The following is a 21,723-nucleotide window of genomic DNA, read 5'->3' on the forward strand; positions in this document are numbered from 1 at the left end:
TCATATTACAGGAAAGATGTGATTGCACTAGAGAGGTTATAGAGGAAATTTAAGAGGATGTTGCCTGGAATGGAGAATTTTAGCTATGAGGAAAAATTGGATAGGTTGGTTTGATTTCTTTGGAACAGAGGAGGTGAGGGGAGACCTTATTGAGGTGTATAAAATTATGAGGGGCCTAGAGTGGATAGGAAGGACCTATTTCCCTTAGCAGAGGAGCACAGATTTAAGTAATTGGTAGGAGGTTTAGAGGGGATTTGACGGGATTTTTTTTTCACCCAGAGGATGGTGGGGTCTGGAACTCACTGCCTGAAAAGGTAGTAGAGGCAGAAACCCTTAACATTTTTAAAAAGTACTTGGATGTGCACTTGAAGAGCCGTAACCTACAAGGCTATGGACGAAGAGCTGGAAATTGGAATTAGGCTGGATAGCTCATTGCCGGCCAGCGCAGATATGATGGGCCGAAATGGCCTCCGTCCTGCTGTAAATTTCTATAAGAAGGGCGCCAAGAAAGCTGCAAAATAAGCGCCAAAGGGCAGCAAGAAGAACTGATGAGGCAGGTTCAGCCTGACACCGGCATCCCCTCCAAGGCCATGAGCATCATGAATTCCTCAGCCAACAATGTTTTACGAGCTCATGGCAGTTGAGGCATCCCCACCTTGACCCTGTTACACCCGGCCACACCATCAGCTCCTGGGTGATCCAGACCACCGTGCACCTGCTGTTGCTGGCCGGATTTGGGGGTTGGAAAGCTGGACAAGCACGGCGTGTTGGAAGGGGCATGCCGAGTCGCTGGGTGACCAAGTACACCAGCTACAAGCAAAGAAACGTGTAGCGTCCTGGAGAGTATTAAAACCCCCCTGCAATCTCAGCTTGGCTGGCATATCCCAGAGTGCGAGGGGTATCATCGACCTGAGAGGTTAACTCTCCTGTTTCTCTCTCCACAGAAGCTGCCTGACCCGCTGAAGGTTTTTCCAACACTTTATGCTTTAAAAATTTTTTTTAGATTTCCAGTATTTATCCCTCAATCAACATAACAAAACAAATGATCTGGTCGTTATCACATTGCCGTTTGTGGGGGCTTGCTTGTGTGCAAATTGGCTGCAGCGTTTCCTACATTACAACAGTGACTACACTCCAAAAAAAAGTACTTCAGTGGCTGTAAAGTGCGAGTGCTTTGAGACATCCGGTAGTCGTGAAAGGCGCTATATAAATACAATTTTTTCCCCCCAGTATCCTTTCAGGATGCTTTTCTTTTTCAAAATTGCCAGTGCTGGCTGCTGCGCGAGGCACTCGACGGTAAAACAAAAATGATCATGCTGGGCTTTATTTTCTCACCCAATTCCCCCCCCCCCCCCAAAAAAAAAAGTCAGAGATTTAAAATTTAAAAAAGGCAAGCATGTTATTTTGGGTGTTTAATTTTGCTTACGATCGTCTACTCAGAAGCACGCGCTTTCTCGACTTCTTCACGCGCACCACGCGGCTGACTGGCATCTTCCACTCACATTGACGGGGGGGGGGGGAAGAGGAGTTGAAGCAGAATTATTACTATATCATGACTGTCATCGCGCAGAGTTTACAGAAATATTTAATTAGTAAAATGACGTGAACATTAGATTGGATATAGCTGTGCTTTACCATTAGAAACTTCCAAGATGATCGACGATTCCAATCGCACCCCCCCCCCCTGCTGATGGTCTGCGCTAAAATGACAGTTGAAAGTCGGTTAATTTTGAAAACGTCGGCGAATAAACGGTTAAACTGGAGACTGCACAATACGGGGAGGTACGCTTATTTTTCCTCGTGTAATCATATTTATACAATCGCAGAATAGGTTTATTTTGTTGGGGAGTGGGGAGAGGTTGAAAGTGATTTGAAGGTTTGTATTAAAAGCAGTTATGCGAAACTGCGTTTTCTTTCACGGGGGGAATTGTTTGTGTGAGGGATCGTATCAGGGGCCACTGAGTTACAGCGTAGACTGAAAAAACCGAAATTAATTTTCACTAAATGGTATTTATACTGGTGGGCTCAGGTCTGAAATCCACAACTCTGCCCACTATTCCCTGAAGGATGCAAATGATTGCTTTTTTCGACACAGGGAGTGTTTGACGCGGAATAAGGGGACGCTGGATAAGCACTTGAGGGAGAAGGGACGAGAGGGTTAAGCTGAGATTTAGACGAGGAAAAACGGGAGGAGGCTCGAATGGAGCATAACCGGTGGCATGGACTGGTTGGGCCGACTGGCCTGCTTCTGTGCTGTATATCCTATGTAATATATATTTTTCGGACGCACCTAGGGACAACGGTGCTGCTAATAGTGTTTCTAACCCCAATACTCTAACCTTGACTCCAATCCCTAAAGCTAAACCATGCGGTGCCAATGGCACAATTGTCAACAGTAATGGTGATGTCCTTGTTGATTAAGTAGAATGAGCCTATGCTCTGGAGTGTAGAAGAATAAGAGGTGATCTCATTGAAACATGTAAGATTCTGAGGGGGCTTGACAGGGTAGATGCTGAGAAATTCTATCACCTGGCTGGATAGTCTAGAATTGGGAGCATAGTCTCAAGAGAGGGGTCGGCCATTTAGAACTTAGATGAGAAATTTCTTTGGGGTAGTTATGGTTGTGAATCTTTGGAATTCTCAACCCCAAAGCATTGTGGAAGCTAAGGCATTGAGTATAGATTGAGGTAGATAGATTTTTGGACACTAGGAAAATCAAGGGATATGGAGATCGGCCAGGAAAGTGGAGTTGAGGTCAAAGATCAGTTATGATATTGAATGGTGGGGCCACATGGCCTATTCCTGCTCCTAATATGGTTTTATGATGAAGGTCAGCTGCATTGTCAGTCGTCTCTATTTGTTTTCATTTGTCTTATGTATTTATTTTTTTATCTTACCATTTTTAAAGCTGTGAATGCACAGCAAAATGGTCCCCATTGCGCTGGTTGAATCATGGTTGGCTGGGTTCTCCACCCAGCAAAATTCAAGGTTTGTTGACCCTGACAGAAATGATGGGGTCAGCTACTTTACATGAAGAGCAGGAGTCCAGGTATCTCAGAGAGAGTGCAGAGAATTCATAAATGGGCACAATGTATACTTTAAATAGCTGCACCCAATCTAAGGAGTGATATATAAGGGAATGCAATGGCTACTGCAGGAGGAGGAGAAAGAAAAGTTTTTAATTTTTTTGAGGCTGATGTTGAAGTTTTTATGTCAGAAATCAGAGTAAGAATTGATGCTATTGTTGGAATAGCAGGGAAGAAGTTGTTATGTATTTAACCCTTTGTAACCTGCATCACACCTGACCACCAGAGGGCCTACCTGTTTTTTTTTATTCGTTGCCAATCTTTCCAATTCTTTGTCAAATCCCAAACGCCAGAGGTCACCTTGCACACATCAAGGATCACTCTGCGCCAATGCTCTTAGCCAAAAGGCCTAGAGCCACTGCACCGTTCCTGGAAGTACTGCAATACCAGGTTCGTGCCATAGAGGTGGATGGGTCAGGCCCCCCACACACCTCCGTGGAGGTGGATGGGTCAAGCCACCCCACCCACAGAGGGCCTACCTGTTGGAGTCCCAAGGGCTACCCACGAGGTACCTGCACTCTGGAACTTTAATAAAGGAGCTAAGGTTACACTTGCTCATTACACACAGTACTCAGTCTGACTATTTATTATGAGAGTAACAATTGGCAACAAGATAACGAACAACCGCGCGAAAATGCAAAGAACAGTCGGCATCCTGGAGAAGTTCTCAGAGGGGGATGATTGGGAGGCCTTCGTGGAGAGACTCGACCAATACTTTGTAGCCAACGAGCTGGAAGGGGACGAGAACACGACCAAACGAAGGGCGATCCTCCTAACTGTCTGTGGGGCAACAACCTATGGCCTCATGAAGAATCTCCTGGCCCCGGCAAAACCAACAGAGAAATCCTACGAAGAACTGTGTTCGCTGGTACTGGAGCACCTAAATCCTAAGGAAAGGGTTTTGATGGCGAGATATCGGTTCTGCACGTGTCAGTGATCGGAGGGCCAGGAAGTGGCGAGCTACGTCGCCGATCTAAGGCACCTTGCAGGACATTGTGAGTTTGAGAGATTCCTAGAACAAATTCTCAGAGACATTTTTGTACTGGGCATCGGACATGAGACAGTCCTTCGCAAACTGTTGACTGTAGAAATTCCGAATCTTAGTAAAGCCATAACGATAGCCCACGCATTTATGTCCACCAGCGACAACACCAAGCAGATTTCGCAGAACAAAGAAGTTTCGGCCAGTACTGTGCATAAAGTAACGACGGTTTTGAGCAGAAATGTACAGGGCAGAATGTACACGCCGGCTGTTGTGGCCTGACCTCAATTGACCCAGAGTCTGCCATCATCTGTTAATGCAAGGCAGTTAACACCCTGTTGGCGCTGCGGAGGTGATCATCGGCCCCATCAATGCTGCTTTAAGCACTATGCGTGCAATGGCTGCAGAACAATGGGACATCTCCAATTAATGTGCAGGCGAGCTGCAAACCATGCAAACCACCACGTTGCGGAGGAAGATTGATCCACAGTGGATCAGACGGAATTGGAAACTTGTACAGAGGAGGCAGAGATGTAGGGGTACACACGTTCATGACGAAATGCTCACCAATAATGTTGAAAGTTGAACTGAACGGTATTCCAGTGACTATGGAGCTGGACACGGGAGCAAGTCAGTCCATAATGAGTAAAACGGCCTGGGGAAAGAAGGCACACAGGCCCAAGCTCAGCGCCATTCACACCATTCATACCAAACTAAGGACTTACACAAAGGAACTAATCCCTGTAATTGGCAGTGTTGAAGTCAAAGTCTCCTATGATGGAGCAGTACACGAACTCCTGCTGTGGATTGTGCCAGGGGATGGCCCCATGTTGTTTGGCAGAAGCTGGTTGAAGAAAATCCACTGGAACTGGGACGACATCCGAGTGCTTTCGTCCATTGATGACACTGCATGTACCCAGGTTCGAAGCAAGTTCCCTTTGTTATTTAAGCTAGGCATTGGAAGCTTCTCGGGGGCGAAAGTGCAGATCCATTTGGTTCCCAGTACACGACCCATCCACCACAAGGCTCGGGCGGTATCGTACATGATTCGTGAAAAAGTGGAAATCGAGCTGGACAGGCTGCAACGTGAAGGTATTATCACGCCGGTGGAATTCAACGACTGGGCCAGTCCGATTGTTCCGGTACTCAAGGAGGACGGTACAGTTCGAATTTGCAGGGACTATAAAGTAACAATTAACCGATTTTCTCTGCAGGACCAGGACCTATTTGTGACCCTGGCTGGAGGAAGACATTCACCAAGCTGGACCTGACCTCGGCCTACATTACCCAGGAGCTGGAGGAGTCTTCGAAAGGCCTCACCTGCATCAACACGCACAATGTTCGGTTTATCTACAACCGGTGCCTGTTCGGGATTCGGTTGGCCGCAGCGATCTTCCAGCAGAACATGGAGAGCCTGCTAAAGTCGGTTCCTTGCACAGTGGTCTTCTAGGACGACATATTGGTTACAGGTCGGGACACCATGGAGCACAAAGAACCTGGAGGAAGTTCTTAGTCGGTTGGATCATGTGGGGCTCAGGTTGAAACGCCCGAAGTGTGTTTTCCTGGCACAGGACGTCGAATTCTTAGGAATGAGAATCGCATCAGATGGCATCAGACCCACCGAAGCCAAGACGGGGGCCATCAAGAACGCATCGCGACCACAGAACGTGACGGAGCTGCGGTCGTTCCTGGGGGACTCCTTAACTACTTCGGTAATTTCCTACCTGGGTTAAGCACCCTGCTAGAACCCCTACATGTGCTACTGCGCAAGGGAGACAATTGGGTATGGGGGAATTCACTCACAAGAGGCTGCCTTTAAGAAAGCCAGAAACTTATTGTGTTTTAACAAATTGCTTGTTTTGTATAACCCATATAAACGATTGGTGTTAGCTTGTGATGCGTCGTCATACGGGATTGGGTGTGTGTTACAACAGGCTAATGAATCAGGAATTTTGCAACCAGTTGCGTATGCATCCAGAAGTTTGTCCAAGGCCGAAAGGGCCCACAGCAAGATTGAAAACGAGGCTCTGGCGTGCGTTTACGGGGTTAAAAAAAATGCACCAGTACTTATTTGGCCTCAAGTTCGAGCTTGAAACTGACCACAAGCTGCTCTTTTCGCTACTCTCGGAGAGCAAAGGGATTAATACCAATGCTTCTGCTCGCATCCTAAGTTGGGCGCTCACGCTGTCGGCATACAAATATGTAATCCACCAGAGACCGGGCACAGAGAACTGCGCAGATGCTCTCAGTCGGCTACCATTGCCCACCACCGGGGTGGAAATGGCACAGCCGGCGGACTTGCTCATGGTCATGGAGGCATTTGAGAATGAGAAATCCCCCGTTACGGCCCGCCAGATCAGGACCTGGACCAGCCAGGATCCTTTACTGTCCCTGGTAAAAAACTGTGTCCTCTATGGGAGCTGGTCCAATGTCCCAGTGGAGATGCAGGAAGTGATTAAGCCGTTCCACAGACGCAAAGATGAGCTGTCCCTGCAGGCAGACTGTCTTTTATGGGGCGATCGCGTAGTCTTGCCCAAGAAAGAACATAAGAAATAGGAGCAGGAGTAGGCCACCCGGCCCCTCAAGCCTGCTCCGCCATTTAATAAGATCATGGCTGATCTGATCATGGACTAAGGTCCATTTCCCTGCCCGCTCCCCATAACCCTTTATTCCCCTATTGCTCAAAAATCTGTCTTATCTCCGCCTTAAATATATTCAATGACCCATCCTCCACATCTCTGGGGCAGAGAATTCCATAGATTTACAACTCTGAGAGAAGAAATTCCTCCTCATCCCAGTTTTAAATGGACGGCCCCTTGTTCTGAGACTATGTCCCCTAGTTTTAGTTTCCCCTATGTGTGGAAAGACAGAGAGACATTCATTTGAAAACTGCACAAGACCCACCCAGGCATCGTAATGATGAAAGCCATAGCCAGATCCCACGTGTGGTGGCCTGGCATCGATTCAGACTTAGAGTCATGTGTGCGCCAGTGCAACACTTGCTCTCAGTTGAGCAATGCACCCAGAGAGGCACCGCTAAGTTTGTGGTCCTGGCCATCCAAACCGTGGTCGAGGATCCATGTAGACTATGCGGGCCCATTCCTAGGAAAAATGTTTTTGGTTATCGTGGACGCTTACTCAAAGTGGATTGAATGTGCAATAACGTCTGTAAGCACATTCACGGCCACCATTGAAAGTCTACGAGCTATGCTTGCCATGCACAGCTTGCCTGATGTCCTAGTCAGCGCGAATGGGCCGTGCTTCACTAGTGCTGAATTCAAAGAATTCATGACCCTCAATGGGATCAAACATGTCACATCTGCTCCGTTCAAGCCCGCATCCAACGCCCAGGCATAACGGACAATTCAGACCATCAAGCAAAGTTTGAAACGTGTGTCGGAAGGCTCCCTGCAGACCCGGTTGTCCCGAGTACTGCTCAGCTACCGCACCAGACCCCACTCACTCACCGGGATTCCCCCAGCTGAACTTCTCATGAAAAGGGTGCTTAAAACAAGGCTCTCTCTGGTCCACCCTGATCTACATGATCACGTGGAGGATAAGCAGCATCAACAAAGTGTGTACCATGACCGTGCAAATTTGTCACTCGATATTGGGATCAATGATCCTGTGTTTGTGCTCAATTATGGACATGGTCCTAAATGGCTCGCTGGCACGGTCACAGCCAAAGAGGGGAGTAGGGTATTTCAGGTCAAACTGACTAATGGACAAATGCACAGAAAACACTTGGACCAAATCAAATTGCGGTTCACCAACAGCTACGATCAACCCGAAGAGGACACCACCAACTTTGACCTTCCAACACACACACACAAGTGGCAACTGACATCACAGTTGACCACGAAACCGAACTCATCATCCTCAGCAGCCCGGCAAGGCCGGCTGCCCAACAGCCCAATGAAGAACTGACCAACCCACCCACACCAACATTTATACCGAGACGATCGACAAGGGAGCACAAAGCCCCAGATCGTCTCACCTTGTAAATAAGTGTACTGTTGACTTCACGGGGGACTGATGTTATGTATTTAACCCCTTGTAACCTGCATCACACCTGATCACCAGAGGGCCTATCTGTTGGAGTCCCAAGGTATCCCAGCATTTCAGCAGGCCACCCACGAGGTACCTGCACTCTGGAACCTTAATAAAGGAGCTAAGATCACACTTGCTCATTACACACAGTACTCAGTCTGACCATTTATTATGAGAGTAACAGAAGTCATCAAAGACCGTAACCTAGATCTTTTGAAGGAAGTGGCACCTTCATAACCCCAGTGTGTGAAGCTGTTTAATGACTCCTCAAGATCAGCAAAGCATTGTCAGCTGAATAACAGGACAGTGCATTGAAATGCAGAGATCCCAATAAGTATTTCCAGCTCTAATATTCAAGCTGTACTATTTCAGGTGTTAACTAGAATCTTTTAGCCCCAGAGCTCTTGCAACCTGGCATCACGCATAACAGTTGTCTCGCATCCTGTAATGCATGCTAGACAATAAAAATCTCACATCTTGGGTCCTTGTTCACTTCCACCTACTATTACTACTATCCATTCCATGAATCTTCGTAGATTTGATTGCAGATCTGGAAACTGCTTTAGTCAATAAGCACAATGCATTCCATCTACAGGAGACAACAGAATATAAAGTCAGGAAAGGCCATACCACTGGAAGAGGAAATGCTGTCCTCTGAACAGTGGGGGGGATTTTAACCCGCAAAAATGGGTAATTTGGGGTCGAGGGAAGGTTATAGGGCCCAAGTTTCCACATGATTTGCGCCTGATTTTTAGGAGCAACTGGTGGAGAACGGACTATCTTAGAAATCGCAATTCTCCACATTTTTATTTCTGCAGTTCTAGTCAGGTAGAACAGTTCCACTTTGGAACAGAATTTTTTTCTTCAAAAGGGGGCGTGTCCGGCCACTGACTCCTGATTTCAAAGTTTCCACAGTGAAAACGTACTCCAAACTAACTTAGAATGGAGCAAGTGAAGATTTTTGTAGAACTGAAAAAACCTTGTCTACACATTAAAAAATCAGGAGCCGCTTACAAATTAGGCATCCAGAACGAGGTGGGGGGGGGGGGGGGGGAGGGGGAAGGGAAGTCATTAAATTCTATAATAAATCCTTATTTATACTTATACAAATATTATACAAATAAATCCAACCTGAATAAAAATTTATAAGCAAAGAAAAGATTAAATAAACCATCTTCCTACCTGTGTGAAAGTGCTTCAGCCAGGGAGAATGCTGCGAGGGGGGGGGAAAGGAGGCAGCCGTTCGTTCCCGCATGGGGGGGGAAGCAGCCGTTCGTTCCTGTGGGGGGAGCAGCCGTTTGTTCCCGCGGGGGCGGAGGAGGAGGAAGCCGTTTGTTCCCGCGGGGTGGGGGGGAAAGCAGCCGTTCGTTCCCGCGGGGGGGAGGAGGGAAACGGCTTCCTCAACTTTCTGAGGCTTCCTGCAGCCTTCTCACTGCTGCAAGAAGCCTCAGTGCTGATGTGCTGATGGCAATGTGCTTTTATTAAAAAATGTTCAAAAATTAAACAGCTACAAAGAACTACAAAAATGGCCGAGTGCCAATGTTTCCTTCACACTGCGCGTGCGCGAACGCTCCAACGCGCACGCACAGCGTTGCCGGCAGGAAAAAAACTAATTTAAATGGTACCCGCCCCCTCCCACTTATAAAATTGGCGCGGGTGTAGCCTCCGCCCCCCTGGGCGCCGCGCCAAGCAGACATGGAGCTGTGGAAACTTGGGCCCAAAGTGTTGAAAAACTGAATCCCTATTCCAACCCGGCCACTTCTGGTTTTAATGAACCACACTCAGGAGGTGGTTCGGCCATTTAAATATTGTAATGAGGCTGGCATGCCTCAGGTTTAACCACCATTACAAATTTAACTGTGGCTGGTCGAGTTTCTCAGGCCTCGGGGAACCTGTAAGGCAAGGACTATTAGATCCAAGAGGTAAGTGCCTTTACATTTACCTCCAGGATCCAGCGTCACTGCTTCACCCACCCACCGTGATCGGACATCCCTCCGAAGCCACCGATTTTCCCCCCACGAGACCTCTGATCCCCCCCCACAAGGCCTCTGATCGCCTTCCCAGACTCCCGCCTCCAGCCATGGTGGTCCTCCGGCCCCGATCCTTCCGCCGCCCCCTCCCCTCCCCCACACCCTGGATGCTCCTCCGACTGGCCCCAATGATCCCGATTCTGCAGCCCCGATCCTCCAGCCTCCAACCACTCCCCCCAACCCAATCCCTCCCTCTCTCCTTTCTGCGGCCCAGTGCCACAGGGCTACCCATCCACAGCCAGCAAGCCTCTCCATCTGACTGGCTGCAGTTCGGAAACAGCGCTTTGAAATGTTAATCAGGCCCTGCCATTAAATTCGGTAGGCTCTGTGGGAAACCTGTTCTTCCGGGTTTCCCAAAGGCTTTATAGCCACTATCAGAATGTCAGAAGTGAGGATTTTCGCTGGTGACTGCACAGTGTTCAGTGCCATTCGCAACTCTTCAGATAATGAAGCAGTCCACACGCGCATGCATCAAGACCTGGACAACTTCCAGGCTTGGGCTGATAAGTGGCAAGTAACAATTGTGCCACGCAAGTGATAGGCCAGCACCATCAACATCCTGGGGGTCACAATTGACCAGAAACTTAACTGGACCAGCCACATAAATACTGTGGCAACAAGAGCAGGTCAGAGGCTGTGTATTCTGCGGTGAGTGCCCCACCTCCTGACTCCCCAATGCCTTTCCACCATCTACAAGTCACGTCAGGAGTGCGATGGAATACTCTTCACTTGCCTGGATGAGTGCAGTTCCAACAACAATCAAGGAACTCGAGACCATCCAGGACAAAGCAGCCCACTTGATTGGCACTCCATCCACCACCTTAAACATTCACTTCCGGCATACCGTGGCTGCAGTGCGTACTATCTACAAGATACACTGCAGCAATTTGCCAAGGTTCTTCGACAGCCATCCCAAACCTGTGACCTCTACCACCTAAAAGGACAAGGACAAGCAGCGCATGGAAACACCACCACTTCCAAATTCCCCACCAAGTCACACACAATTCTGACTTGGAAATATATTGCCGTTCATTCCTCATCACTGGGTCAAAATCCTGGAACTCTCTAACAGCACTTTGGGAGTTCCTTCACCACAAGGACTGCAGCGGTATAAGAAAGTGGCTCACCACCACCTTCTGAAGGGCAATTCGGGATGGGTGAAATGATGGCCTTGTCAGCGAAGTCCATATCCCATGAATGAATTAAAAACAAACACTTCCCTGAGGAATCCCTGCAGTGATGTCCTGGGTCTAAGATGATCGGCCTCCAACAACCAGAATCATTTTCATTTGTGCTAGATATGATTCTAGCTAGTGGAGAATTTGCCCCCTAATTCCCATTGATTTTAATTTTACTAGGGCTCCTTGATGTCACACTTGGTCAAATGCTTCCTTGATATCAAGGGCAGTCACTCTCACCTCACCTCTGGAATGCAGCTCTTTTGTTCATATTTGAACCAAGGCTGTAATGAATTATGGCGTCGAGTAGTCCTGGCGGAAACCATACTGAGCATCGGTGAGTAGGTTATTGGTGAATAAGTGCCGTTTGACAGCACTGTCGATAACATCTTCCATCACTTTGCTGATGATTGAGAGTAGACTGATGTGGTGGTGATTGGCCGATGTAAGGGGTGGTCTCTATGAAGGGGTCAGGTTCGCCTCTGACCAACTTGAGCGGTTCGAATCGCTCCCACTCCCTTGGGTTCTAGGTCTGGATTTATTTGGGGGATGTGACAAAGTGCAAAGGACACCTGTTTGATGCAAGAGAACTTTGATTTTATTAAAGTCAAGAAAATACAATGTCAAACTTATAATTATTCTAATAAAGAACAATACAAGAAAAGTTACAATGTCAAACTTATAATCACGCTAATAAAACATTACACATTCAAAGGGGGGTACAGTAAAATTACACCTACCACCTCCCAATACCTAATTCTAGCTAGGTTAGACTCCAGGGCAGGCAGGGACTATGCTTACCAATCCTTTCTGGTCAGTGGTAGTTCGTGATTTTGGGGTTAGTTGAAATCTAGGTTTTGCTGGCCGTACCCCGAACGTCGGAGAAGACTTCTAGCTGCGCAATCTTCAGTTGGGTTGAGTCCGCTGATGCGGTAAGGCGCGTTTTGGATCTTTTGGGGTAAGTACCCGGTTTTCTTCGTTAGAAATAGGTTCAGAGTCTCTTTAGGTAATGTTTTCACCTGTTGGTAGTCAGGCCTTAGATTGTAGAGTGGAAACTTTAGATTCTTCGGTTTCTTCCAGTTGGAGTTTCATTTCGAGTTTGGTCTATCGCGGTACTTTTTCGTTAGCACCATGTTGGCTGTGGTCAATTGCTGCCGTGATGGTGATGTTCTGACTTCAGGACTTCGAGGCTAGAGAAGTTAGTTTACAACTGTCGCGTTGGTTTCTCTCCTTGTCTTGATGGCATACTCACAGTATAGCACCTGGTGTAGTATGGCATACCCTCTGTTGAAACGGGGCCAGTTATACGGTTTGAGTTGTTCTAATCTTGGTGCCAAATCGGTTCAAAATTATTTGTTTAAATTTGGCGGGTTTGACTCTTTGTAATATTTTGGCGGGCTCGTTAGTTAAAAGTTAATATGTTTTGGGTGGGTTGATGTTCGAAAACTGTTTCCTGATGGAAATATTAGCTTGGTAATCGCAATGTCCTTTTGTGCTTAGTTTTTCGCATACAGGCTGGATTGGGCCTCTTTGTGATATATTTGCTGAAATGGTTTTCCAGATTCAGGTTGATGGTTAGCTATCTCTGGGTTATTTGTTGTAATGTTAATGTCTCTTGTGGAGAAGGATTCTCGAATACCCATTTCTCCAGACAAGTTAACTTAGTCCCAACACCCAGACAATTCCAATAATCAAGTTGTCTCCTGTTAGTTCTTTAGGCCCGCCCACAGCCTTGAATTTGTCTTTTAAAAGTCCAAAATTCGATTAAAGTTCGTAGTTTCTTCCACAAGCACTTTAGGGTTCCAAACTTTCCGGTAGATAGTCCCACATTAAATTTCCTTTTGAACGAGCCCAAACATTGGGGGGCGTTCTTGTGAATTTTGCATCCTTTCATCGGATTAACTTTGTAAGCTATTTGTGGACAGGACATACCTGGGCAATTTTCCACATTGTCGGGTAGAAGCCAGCGATGTAGCTGTACTGGAATGGCTTGGCTAGAGGTGCGACTAGTTCGGGAGCACAAGTCTTCAGTACAACAGCCGGGATGTTGCCCTGGCCCATAGGCTAAAATCTCCACTTTTTTTGCATGCTCAACACCCACTTAACGCCCATTTTACCACTGAATTGACATATAACGCCCAGATATCGCCCATTTAGCCACATAATGGAAACTAACGCCCATTTTTAGGACACTTATCGCCGAGTGTTACTTTCCCCATGTGCTTAACGCCGGAAAAAAATATTACCACCCGCCCACTTCTTTGGGGTGAAATCATCAGAATGGGCGAAATCAATGCCCATAATATCGGCCAGTGTTAATTTCCGCACTGATTTAACGCTGAGATTCAATAATATCGCCCGCCCAATTTTTTTTTTGTAGTAAAGAGCATATTTATCGAAACTAGCGGACATGAGATCGCCCAACGTCAATTTCACCACCTCGCACACATATCGCTCACAATATCGCTCGCCCAAAAAAACGTCCACAAAAAGTGGAACTGTTCTGAACAAACGGCAGCGGTGTGGCTGGCATTTTTAAAATTCCACTCTTACGTGAGGAGCTGATATCTGAACGATTTATCTGAAAGAGCATTGATGTGAGTGACAACGCTGACACACTGCTGTGTGTGTGCAGCTTAATCATCAATGAAGCCCATCACCTTTGTGCCAGTTAAAGTTTACGTTGATTGATGTTAAGTTGTATTTAACCCTTTCATGTTAAGGAATCACCAGTGTGTAACGGTGCAGCTATCTGAGACAATGCGCAACAAGGTTATGTTCAATAACCAAAATTTTACACCAACATTGGTCTGAAATCATAAGTATCACAGGCAATAACACCCAACCCCTGCCGAACACCCCACTTTTTCCACCATTGACATAAATCACATGTTCAACATGTCCAGCAACACAGAATACAAAGGCAAAGCAGGAGCGTGGTCCCCAGCCCCCATACATTGCAGCAAATTGCATACACCCAGATGGAGATATAACACAGCCATCACCTGCGGACATGCACCTCACTTTCCTTCCCAGCCCCTCCCCTTCTTCTTCCCCATCTCGCTCCACGGCGCCTGGCAGAGGAGCTCCTCAGGCAGTGCCTCATTGGGGGCAAATGAAGGCAGATGCGGTTGTTGCACGGGTACGGGAGTGGGGGGGGGTGCCGAGGGGGCAACATTCTCTGATGCAGAAGCAATATCTTGGTCCTTGCTCTCATCTGTCGTTTGCAGTGGTGGTGCAGAACCTAGGGGTGGAATGCCGCGCTCAGGGACCACTGGGAGGCCTGTGGCAGCAGTGTTCCTGGCTATCGCATCCAGGGCCTCCGCCATCCGCGGAATGTACTCGGTCATGGTGGCCAGCTGTCGGGATATGCCCCCCAATGCTTCGATGAGCTGGTCACCAATGTCTACAATCCTCCTGGACAACTGTACCATCTCTCCGCTGTCATGTGGTGCCTGTGGAACAGACCTACCATGTCCACGGGACCTCCGCGGGGTCGGCGCTGTCGTGGGGACAAATGGGGTGCCCTGTGGCGAGGTGCTTGGGGTCGATACCTCCAGAGTGGAGGCGGGAATGACCGGAGGAGCATTAGATGGCCTTGTGGTGGAATGGCTTCTGGAGCATGGCGATGCAGGTTCCTCGAAGTCTGCGCTCTCATCCGTGGAGAACAGACCCAGCGGATTGACGTGTGACCATCTGAGCTCCTCAGCACCATATGTAGGATTGTCCGCTGACTCCTGCCCTGCGCCCCCATCTTCTGGCCTCTGTGGTCTTGCCTTGGGACATGCTGCTGGCTGAGCTGAAAAACACAAATTAGGTTATTAGAGGAGAAGGGGGTAATAGGGTCACAAGGTGAATCCAGCGCTACACACAGCATATGCACGACAAAAGCACCAGTGCTCTCAAAATCATCGCAGACATCACATTTCATGACCGTCAACACATTTGCATTCCAATGATTTTCATTAGGCCAGTATTATTTCTATGACAATTTTAGAAATCATCTCTCATGTATGATTGTTCGGATATGAGTGGGTGTGGCATCTATTGACTTTACATCACACAATGGTGTAAGCTTTACTCACGTGGCATCACTTCAGAGTCTGCAGATGCATCCGGGGGTGCTTCCCCACGAGTGCGAGCACATGCTCCTCCATCTCTGCGATGTCGCTGGGGACTGGTGGCCCCCCACCTCTTCGCCTCTGCACGGACCTCATCGTCGATAGCTTCTTCTGTAAAACATGACAGGACGACATGGCATGAGATCATTGTGTGATATCATTGCTAGGTACTGTCACAGACACTGATACAACACATAGCCGACAGATGTAATCATGATTATTATGAAAATGATCATTCTTTACGGAAAGGCGCACACCATGACCGCAGGCTTTGAGTAAAACATTCCCAGTAAAAGTGAAAGACCTCACATCTGATGATAGTCACTCATGACTGTTACAAATCAAATTATATAAATCAATGTAAATCAATGTAATACTTACTCTTGCGGATCCCACAAGGTCGTTCCATCGTTTGTGGCATTGGTTGCCCTAATGCACCTCGTTGGTCGCCAACGAGACCATATTTTCTGGTTTGCCTTTGGGATGGGCTTTGCATGCCGTCCCTGTGTCAAATCACCCCAGCGTGACTCGACCTCCTGCAGGAGGGAGGCATTTGCCTCATCTGAGAACCTCCTGGCTCTTTTGTGCCCTCCACCTCACTGTTCTCTCCAGCGTCAGTCTCCACAGCATGCTGTGATGCCTCCTCTCTATTATAGGCCAAATTTGGGCAAATATGTGACTGGTAACAGCTACATTTTGTTTGCCTACTTGCTCTAAAGTCTCCCATCTTCCTCCCAAAGCAGCCATACCACACCCAGACATGCCTTCAGTCCCTCTGAGCTCCCTCTCTCTCTCCTCTTCTGCGCATGTCATGATGACCCTTGACCTCCTGAATCGCGGGAATCGAGCGTTGCCATGTCGTTGCTAAGGATGGCCACATTTTACAGCAGAAGGTCAAAAAAATTTAACGCTACCGCCGATTTTATATCGCTCGCAGTAACACCCATTTTCAAAAATGGAGACGAGATGCTTTGAGAATGGGCAAGAAGCCGCCAATCTGAAAACTTTTTTAATGCCCATGCTGGAAATATCGCCCAAAAAGGAGGTTCAAGCCCCTTTCTTTGAGGATGTAACTGAGAATAGATAAGGGAGAACCCGTGGATATAGTGTATTTGGATTTTCAGAAGGCCTTTGATAAAGTCCCACATAAGAGGCTAGTGTGCAAAATTAAAGCACATAGGATTGGGGGTAATATATTGGCATGGATTGAAAATTGGTTAACCGACAGGAAACAGAGTAGGAATAAACGGGTCTTTTTCGGGGTGGCGGGCAGTGACTAGTGGGGTACCACAGGGATCAATGCTTGGGCCCCAGCTATTCACAATAAATATAAATTATTTGGATGAGGGAACCAAATGTAATATTTCCAAGTTTGCTGATGACACAAAAGTAGGTGGGATTGTGAGTTGTGAGGAGGATGCAAAGACGCTGCAAGGCGATTTAGATAGGTTGAGTGAGTGGGTAAACACATGGCAGATGCAGTATAACATGGATAAATGTGAAGTTATCCACTTCGGTAGGAAAAACATAAAGACAAAGTATTATTTAAATGGTGATAGCTTGGGAAATGTCGATGTACAAAGGGACCTGGGTGTCCTTGTATACCAGTCATTGAAAGAAAACATGCAGGTGCAGCAAGCAATTAGGAAGGCATATGGTATGTTGGCCTTCATTGCAAGAGGATTTGAGTACAGGAGCAAGGATGTCTTACTACAGTTATTCAGGGCCTTGGTGAGTCCACATCTGGAGTATTGTGTGCAGTTTTGGTCTCCTTACCTAAGAGAGGATATACTTGCTATTGAGGGAGTGCAGCGAAGGTTCACCAGACTGATTCCTGGGATGGCAGGACTGTCATATGCGGAGAGATTGGGTCGACTAGGCCTGTATTCACTAGAGTTTAGAAGAATTAGAAGGGATCTCTTTGAAACGTATAAAATTCTGACGGGGTTGGGCAGACTGGATGCGGGGGAGGATGTTTCCCCTGGTGGGAAGACTAGAACAAGGGGTTACAGTCTCAGGATATGGAGTAGGAAATTTAGGACCGAGATGATGAGAAATGTTTTCACTCAGAGGTTGGTGAATCTGTGGAATTCTCTACCACAGAAGGCTGTGGAGGCCAAATCACTGGATATAATTAAGAAGGAGCTAGATAGATTTCTAGACAGAAAAGGCATCAAGGGGTATGGGGGAAAAGCAGGAATATGGGCCCAAGTTTCCACAAGAAAAAAAACGGGCGCCCCTCCGAGCTGGGTGCCCGTTTTTCGCGCCTAAAACGGCGCCTAAAAAAATCCTCGGTAGTCTGCACCTACTTACAGGTCCTCTGGCCCTTGGCGCAGTCAGCACGAGCTGTGGGGGGGCGGAGCCAGATCCCGGCGCTGAAAACAGTGCCGGGACCTCTGCACATGCGCGCTACAGTCGGCACGCAAGTGCAGTAGCTCCAGGCGCCGAACTGTGTGGGAGGGGCCCGAAGCACGCAGCCCCTAGCCCTGGCCCAATGGCCTCACTGGGGCTCCTCCCACGGCCAGCTCCTGCTCCCCGCCTGACCAGACCCGACACTCGCTCCCCCCGTCGACCAGACCCGACCCGACACCCGCTCCGCCCCCCCGACACCCGCTCCCCCCACCCGCCCTGAGACCCGACACCCGCTCCCCCCCCCCCGCACCGAGCCGAGACCCGACACCCGCTCCCCCCCCCCCCCACTGACCCGACCCGCGCTCCTGTTCCCCGACCCGACGCCCCCCCTCTCCCTCCCTCCCTCCCTCTCTCTCTCTCTCCCTCCCTCCCTCTCTCTCTCTCTCTCTCTCTCTCTCTCTCTCCCTCTCCCTCCCCCCTCTCTCTCTCTCCCTCTCCCTCCCTCCCTCCCTCCCTCCCTCTCTCTCTCCCCCCTCCCTCCCTCCCTCTCTCCCTCCCTCCCTCTCTCTCTCTCTCTCTCCCTCCCTCCCTCTCTCTCTCCGCCTCCCCTCTCTCTCTCTCTCTCTCCCTCTCCTCTCTCTCCCTCCCTCCCTCCCCTCTCTCTCCCTCCCTCCCCTCTCTCTCTCTCCCTCCCTCCCCTCTCTCTCTCCCTCCCCCCTCTCTCCCCTCTCTCTCTCTCTCTCTCTCTCTCCCTCCCTCCCCTCTCTCTCTCCCTCTCTCCCCCCGCTCTCTTCCTCCCTCCCTCTCTCTCCCTCCCCTCCCTCTCTCCCCCCCCCCTCTCTCCTCCCTCCCTCTCTCTCTCTCTCTCTCTCTCTTCCCCCTCCCGCTCAGCGGCACGAACGGCTGCAGAATTCTCCCTGGCTGAAGCACGTTCACACAGGTAGGAAGATGGTTTATTTAATCTTTTCGTGGCTTATAAATGTTTATTCAGGTTGGATTTATTTGTATAATATTTGTAGAAGTATAAATAAGGATTTATTGTCGAATTTAATGAGTTCCCTTCCCCCCCCCCTCCCCCCCACCTCGTTCTAATTACGCCTAATTTGTAACCTGCGCCTGATTTTTTAATGTGTAGAACAGGTTTTTTCAGTTCTACAAAAATCTTCACTGGCTCCATTCTACTTTAGTTTGGAGTACATTTTCACTGTGGAAACTTTCAAATCAGGCGTCAGTGGCCGGACACGCCCCCTTTTGAAGAAAAAATTCTGTTCTAAACTAGAACTGTTCTACCTGACTAGAACTGCAGAAAAAAAATGTGGAGAATTGCGATTTCTAAAATAGTCCGTTCTCCACCAGTTGCTCCTAAAAATCAGGCGCGAATCATGTGGAAACTTGGGCCCATGGTGTTGAGATGGAGGATCAGCCATGATCATATTGAATGGCAGTGTAAGCTCGAAGGGCGGAATGGCCTACTACTGCTCCTATTTTCTATGTTTCTATGTAATTCTGTGCTGTAGCTTCATCAGTTTTGCACTTCATTTTTAGGAATGCCTGGAGCTGCTCCTGGCATACTCTTCTACACACCTCATTGTGCCTGTGTTGGTCCCCTGGCTTGATGGTAATGGTAGAGTGAGGGGTATGCCGGGCCATGAGGTTACAGATTGTGGGCCATACAATTCTGTTACTGTCGAATGCCCATGGCGGCTCATGGATGTCCAGTTTTGAGCTGATAGATCTGTTTTGAATCTATTTGAATTAAAATAAATTGGGAGAATTTTATAATGGGAATAACATTGATGTAATAGTGTGACAAAAGATAACAGCAAGTAACGTATAGTATATAGGAAGTCTATAGATGTAATGCAGACATAACGTTTGTAATACATTATAAACAGATTTATTTTATACTCTTCATTTATGTAGGAAAATAAATACGACTCTTGACTTCAAGAAAACATTTTTTGGATTTGGTAAAACTGCTTGAATGTGAACAATGGAACAAGAGGAGGAAATTCCCCCTGAGGAAGAGCATGACCCACGAATGGCTTTTTTGCAGAGCTTAACTATGATGCATTTCAGTATACTACAAGACAAATGGGCAAAATTTTCTGGGTCAGAAGAAAACAAACAGCTGGTGATGGACTTCTTCAATACAGAAGACACAATGATTCTGGTAATCTATATCAACAATGCAGGACAATTAGCTGTGAATTTGGGATTTCCTGCCTTAATTAAAACTAAGGGAATTTACTTTGTGAAAAAGAAAGCAGTGCGCATCACTAATGACAATATTAAAGAGGTACTATCAATTGGCGATATTAGCAATTCACCGGTTGAACAATTATTAGCAGTGGTTGAAGAGGTGAGTGAAAGTAAAAAATAACTAGTTCATAATGGAAGAGAAATTAAAAATGAGAAAAGGGCATGCAGATAATTTAAATTTATCCTACAATAAGTATCCTTAACTATGCCATCATAGAATTCAATTATATTTTGAAGAACTGAAATGCTTTTGGCTGTATTATCTTGTCCAACAAACTATTTATTACATTTATTGGACCTTGAGTAATATTTTCATTATATCTTCTCATTTATATTTATATTTTCTGGCTCTACTTTCTAGGACAGCTTTAAAGTAATACTCTGGGTTTACCATATCTCTCTCTATATTATAATATCTTCTACGTAATGAACTAATTTGGTTAGACATTTCTAATGAAAAAGAATCAAGCTATACTAGGGGAATGTGACAGACAACCAAATCAGCATAAGAAGGAAAACAGCATGCTTTACAAAGAGATAGGAGGGCCGTTATTTTGATGGATAACTTCAGTTAACCAAATATAAATTGGGAAGCCCCAAGTGGTTTAGTATCATAACAACATAAGAAATAGGAGCAGGTGTAGGCCATTAGGCCCTTCAAGCCTGCTTCGCTATTCAATAAGATCATGGCTGATGTTCTACATCAAGTCCACTTTCCTGCACTATCTCCATATCCCTTAATTCCCTTAATATCCAAAGATCTATCGATCTCTGTCTCAAATATATTCAACGACTGAGCCTCCACAGCCCTCAGAGGTAGAGAATTCCAAAAATTCACCACCCTTTGGGCCCAAGTTTCCACAAGAAAAAAAATGGGCGCCCCACCTACCTGTAGGTCCTCTGGCCCTCGGCGTAGTCAGCACGAGCTGTGGGGGGGGGCGGAGCCAGGTCCCGGCGCTGAAAACAGTGCTGGGACCTCTGCACATGTGCACTACAGTCGGCACGCAAATGCAGTAGTTCCAGGCGCCGAACTGTGTGGGAGGGGCCGAAGCACGCAGCCCCTAGCCCTGGCTGAATGGCCTCATTGGGGCTGCGTGAATGAGGCTCCTCCCACGGCCAGCTCCTGCTCCCGCCCCCCCCGACCAGATCCGACACTCGCTCCCCCCCGCCGACCAGACCCGACCCGACACCCGCTCCCCCCCCGCCCCCCGACCCGACCCGACCCAACACCCGCTCCCCCGCCCCGACCCGAGACCCGACACCCGCTCCCCCCCCACCCCGCCCCGAACCCGACACCGCTCCCCCCCCCCCGCCCCGACCCGAGACCCGACACCCGCTTCCCCCCCGCCCCGACCCGAGACCCGCTCCCCCCGACCCGACACCCGCTCCCCCCACCCCCGACTGACCCGACCCGCGCTCCTGTTCCCCGACCAGACCCGCCCCCCCCATCTCTCTTTCCCCCCCCCCACTCACTCTCCCCACCCCCCCTCACTCTCCTCCCCTCTCCCCCCCTCCCCTCCCCCCCCCTCTCTCTCTCTCCCTCCCTCCCTCCCCTCTCTCTCTCCCTCCTCTCTCTCTCTCCCTCCCTCCCCCTCTCTCCCTCCCTCCCTCTCTCCCCCTCCCTCCCTCTCTCCTCTCCCTCCCTCCCTCTCCCTCCCTCCC

At 48.2% G+C, this 21,723-nt stretch overlaps 1 protein-coding gene across 1 annotated transcript in view; it reads left to right on the forward strand.

The window, feature by feature from the left end:
* Positions 1-1,711: 1,711 nt before the first annotated feature.
* Positions 1,712-21,723, forward strand: part of LOC139226779 (dynein axonemal heavy chain 17-like) — a 1,002,254-nt gene continuing 982,242 nt past the window's right edge. Inside the window, exons 1-2 of the mRNA XM_070857781.1 lie at positions 1,712-1,782; positions 19,723-20,161. Coding sequence (XP_070713882.1) covers positions 19,793-20,161 — 369 coding nt within the window. The 5' untranslated portion in view covers positions 1,712-1,782; positions 19,723-19,792. The remainder of the gene's footprint in view (positions 1,783-19,722; positions 20,162-21,723) is intronic.

Source organism: Pristiophorus japonicus, chromosome 16 (assembly GCF_044704955.1).
Source record: "Pristiophorus japonicus isolate sPriJap1 chromosome 16, sPriJap1.hap1, whole genome shotgun sequence".
Classification (NCBI taxonomy): Eukaryota; Metazoa; Chordata; class Chondrichthyes; family Pristiophoridae; genus Pristiophorus; species Pristiophorus japonicus.